The 4,320-nt window shown below is 39.3% G+C and overlaps 2 protein-coding genes across 3 annotated transcripts in view; one reads left to right on the top strand and one right to left on the bottom strand.

Moving 5' to 3' along the window:
- Positions 1–2,393, bottom strand: part of LOC107681542 (RNA-binding protein 25-like) — a 24,402-nt gene extending 22,009 nt beyond the window's left edge. For both annotated transcript variants that reach the window (XM_016477848.1, XM_016477847.1), the window contains exons 1-6: positions 2,201–2,393; positions 1,882–1,990; positions 1,747–1,796; positions 1,231–1,404; positions 723–780; positions 216–376 (exon numbers count right to left, since the gene is read on the bottom strand). In XM_016477848.1, coding sequence (XP_016333334.1) covers positions 216–376; positions 723–780; positions 1,231–1,404; positions 1,747–1,796; positions 1,882–1,972 — 534 coding nt within the window. In that variant the 5' untranslated portion in view covers positions 1,973–1,990; positions 2,201–2,393. The remainder of the gene's footprint in view (positions 1–215; positions 377–722; positions 781–1,230; positions 1,405–1,746; positions 1,797–1,881; positions 1,991–2,200) is intronic.
- A 1,214-nt stretch (positions 2,394–3,607) lies between these two features.
- The window catches only part of LOC107681536 (arginase, non-hepatic 1-like), a 5,126-nt gene continuing 4,413 nt past the window's right edge, over positions 3,608–4,320 (top strand). Inside the window, exons 1-2 of the mRNA XM_016477841.1 lie at positions 3,608–4,037; positions 4,130–4,202. Of these exons, the coding sequence (XP_016333327.1) occupies positions 3,927–4,037; positions 4,130–4,202 (184 nt within the window). The 5' untranslated portion in view covers positions 3,608–3,926. The remainder of the gene's footprint in view (positions 4,038–4,129; positions 4,203–4,320) is intronic.

Raw genomic sequence — 4,320 nt, forward strand, 5'->3', positions numbered from 1 at the left:
GTCCCTACCAGCCGTTTTTGTAGGCATTAAACTGCCAGAATTTTAAAAGACGATATCTCCGTTTGCATTGATCTTTCAGCTTCGTAACTTTGCAGATATTGTTTATGCTCAAACACCAACATTACACACTAACTAAGGTTAAAAAAGTGAAATCGCAATGAACCACCCCTTTAATGTGTCCTAGCTGAATGAAAGTATACATTTTTTTGGTTTACCCCATTTCGTCTCCTCTGACTGGCCTTCCAGGTATCCAGCTGTGCTTTGGTCTTTGCATCCACCTTCACAAGTAACTTCTTATCACCCACCTGCAGCTCATGAAGTAGTCGGAGAGCTCTCAGCGTGGACTCTGGCTCTTTGTACTCACAGAAACCAAAAGCTACACATACAAACACACACATAAAAATGTATGAAGTTCACAACATTGGGTCAGACAGGGCGGACAGATGACATGAATTTAGAAAGCTGAAGGTCTGATCTTTTTAAACATATTCCTGTTTGCCTAAGACAGCCCATGTTAACAAATACTAGCACAATCCTGGATAGAGATCTTTAAAAAAAAATCTAAACTGCTGGGCCTAAAGTAGTCAAACTAAATTTGAAAATACCAAGTCTGTAAAAAAATTGCATTGCTAGAACTTACCAATAACATCTTTGTCAATAACGGTGGACTACAAAAGACTGACACACTATGCATTGATGATTATTATAGTCTTTCTTTATACCTTGCAGTTTTCCAGAAGCCCCCTGGACTCTTTTCCAGCTGAGGACTAAACCACATTTCTGCAGAAGAGAGGAAAATGTATTTTATGACAAGCTGACAATTAAAAAATTCTGAGCTAACATAACACAGACATTCCCATGAACATCAGGTCAAATAAAGAATGTGTTAATCAACTTACAAGGAACATTTAAATTTTGTCCTTATTTACTCACCCTCATATTGCTCAAAACTCACATGACTTTCATTTACCTTCGAAACAAAAGTGAGGATATTTTTGATGAGAGCACAATACAGAGCACATCAATCAGCAACAAACCTCATTGGTTCTCATGTGTCAAGCAAGTAAGTTTGAACTTCCGTTTACCATTGATGTACTCTATGACATAAGAGTGAGTAAAAGATGACCGAATTTTATTTCTGGAGAGAACTAATTCTATACAGGTAATGTGTCTAAGAGATTTAATATTACTGCGCAGATAAAAGTTGCAGAATAAATTCCAAACACTCACCGCCAACAACTGCCGCACCAACATGTCAGAGGCCTTTTCTGAGATGTTTCCCACAAACACTGTGGTGGTCGGTCCTGTGTTGTTACCCGTACCTTCCTCCGAGTACTTGTTACGGGTGCCAATGGAGTCCTTAGTCAGCTTCTGAACCACTGACACTGCAGTTTGTACCAAAACCTGCAGCATATTTCACGAACAAACAGTAAAGTACAACTGCACAGAGTATAATAAACACAACCTGTCTGACAGATCCATGCATCTGAATTTGGATGCATAACAGGCTTGCATGCATATTATTTTAAATGGTCAGGAGTAAAGCACCAAAAGATCTGGTATGGTCACTGTACTTAGGATCTGTGTATAGCACACAGCCTACAGACATTACGCATATATGGCACATTGTAAAACCTGATTTTCTTGGAAATATTCCAGGAAATGATTATCAGGCTGGTAACAGGGTTAATATTGAAAACAAATGAAAGAAACCAAAAGAAACGTCTAAGCTGTTTCTTGACATACCGCTGGAGAAGGAGTCATCATTCCCACAGGGACGGGGATTATCGGACTTGCTGAGGAAAAATAAAAATAAACAAAGATTAAGAACTTCAATGTCAATATATATGAATATACATATTTCTTATCTTCATGACGTACCTGTAGGAACAGTGGTGGGAAACCCAGCAAACTGTGTGGGGGAAATGCCAGGGGGCAACTGGGCTATCTGGTTCAGATGAGGGAATGACATGTCTGCTGACACACCGATCTGTCAGAGAGATTTTATGTCAGTTCCAAAGAGCGTTTGGACATACAAAGTCATCTTAACTGTGATTTCATCCTGGGTATAATATGAATCATACGAATCAACATTCATTGCATCCACAACAAATCTCTATACTTCATTATACCCTACTTGAACTAGGCCAACTGGAAAATAAAGATGTTTCCTCTGTATTTACTATTGATTAAGACTCACCCAATTCGGTTTTAGTTTCAACGCCGCTAAAAATAAGAAGACCTCCTATCCGCTACAGGAATGGATATATAACGCCACGTTCAGTAAAATATTGAATGTTTCTCTTTTGATTTGGTCATGCGTTCCTCTGATAATAAAGAGCATCCATAGAAAATCCAAAAATATCGTCAGCGACAAGAATGGCAATTCAGCATGAAGCTTTATGTAAATATGGGCGGGGCTTAGTGACCTAGTATGATTTCTCAAGTGTTCGCTGAGAATTTGCTCTTTATCGATTATCAAAAGTTGTAAGTGTGATAGTTCGGGTTTAAATATTGTCAAGAACGCTGATGAAGCAGCACGTTGACGGCTTTGTCACGTTGTACCTGATACTTTTCTCAGCGCAAATCAGGACGGACCAATCACATTTGTTTAGGATTTATTCATTTTTTATTATAGATGAAGCGGATGGTGTTTTTCCAATGTCAGATACAAAAATCGTTTAAATTAACTGGTTTATTTTAATACCGTTTTTAGATTATAATAAAATCATCCTGAGATTTGAATGTGATCGAATTGAGAATTCGGCATTTTGAGCCAGCAAGCGCCCCCTAGAGGAATTGAACTTTTGTGCATAGGAAAAAAATACTAAAAACATTCCGACCAACGAGAAAATATTTCCGGAAATGCTTTGATATACAGCAAACAACATCACATTAATGCTACAGCGCCACCAAACGTCCAGCTGACTTTATTTTTGCAGAAATAGTAAACTATTTCAAAAGCGCAATAATATCACCCAAATAATGCATTACCAAGGCAGTCTGACATAAACACAAATTCAACATGACATTAAATGCTAAATATGGCCATGTAACTCTGCCATATGATTGTGATAGCAGCGAAACCATGCAGAAAAAAAAACAAATCTCAAAAAAACTCGACCACCAGATGGAGTCAAAATGCAGAGAATATGGACTCCATTTACTAAACTGATCAATCAATAAATCTCAATGAATTATGTATAAATATGTAGTTATGTTTATAAGTGCGTTTGCTAGTGCATATAAACACTGAAATTAGGCCAAAGTTGTCAACAATTTGCCACACCTCGTCAAACCGGTATTCCAGACATTTCTATAGAACATAAATATTCAGTCATGCAGCCATGCAATGGACACTGGATCTGTTTTGATCCACTGTATCTGTACGATGGGAATTTGTTGACGAGACATTAGTCAAGCCAAAAAAACATATGCAGTCGGGCAGTGCAGAGATGGAAATTTCCAACACCACAAAAAAAAGCACCCCATCTCTCACGCCACTCATTCGCCCAAAGCCACGCTCATCGAAACAAACCCACGAAGGCGGAGCTTCTGATTGGCTGGGAGGAAGGTGTGTCATCGGGTGTGACGCAGGTTTGCTCGCTCTAGGAATAGAAAACGTGGTTCACGGCGCACTGAGCGGACGAAGCTGTCGAACACAATTGGATGCTGGAGGATTGTTAGATTTTGAGGGGCGGTCTCGAGATTTCACCCAAAGCGTGTGGCTTTGAGCGCTATCTTCCGCTATTCACCAAATCATGAATATGAATTAAGTGGCAGACTTAAAGAAAGACGTCGTGGCAGTTCTTTGAGATTCAGCAGCCAGCCAGAAGAGTAAAAGCCACATCGGGCGACAGACTATTCGTTTGCAACCTTCCGCTGCATTTTTATATTTTATCTCAGAACTCTCCGGTTGAGTCAGCATGGCCTTGAGAGGACCACTGTCTAGATTATTGAGATCCACGTTGAGTTCCTGCCAGCAGAACCGATCGCAATCTGTTGCCATTTTGGGAGCTCCGTTTTCCAAAGGACAGGTAAGAAATATAGATTTATTTAATTAGAACTCACACAAACTCACCGATGTATAATTTAGTGATGTGACGGTATTTTTACGATTTTCACTCAGAAAAGGAGAGGGGTGGAACATGGACCCAAAGCCATCCGGGATGCGGGTTTGGTGGAGAGACTTTCAAATCTCGGTAAGTACATCATTAGTATCTATGTATCTCTCTAGCTAGATAGATATGGGTAGATAACGTTAGATTTATAGATTATTAAAACTCAACATACTTCGGGGAGGGGGAATTATATATATAT

This window comes from Sinocyclocheilus anshuiensis, unplaced genomic scaffold, assembly GCF_001515605.1.
Source record: "Sinocyclocheilus anshuiensis isolate Anshui unplaced genomic scaffold, SAMN03320099.WGS_v1.1 scaffold2334, whole genome shotgun sequence".
NCBI classification, from domain to species: domain Eukaryota; kingdom Metazoa; phylum Chordata; class Actinopteri; order Cypriniformes; family Cyprinidae; genus Sinocyclocheilus; species Sinocyclocheilus anshuiensis.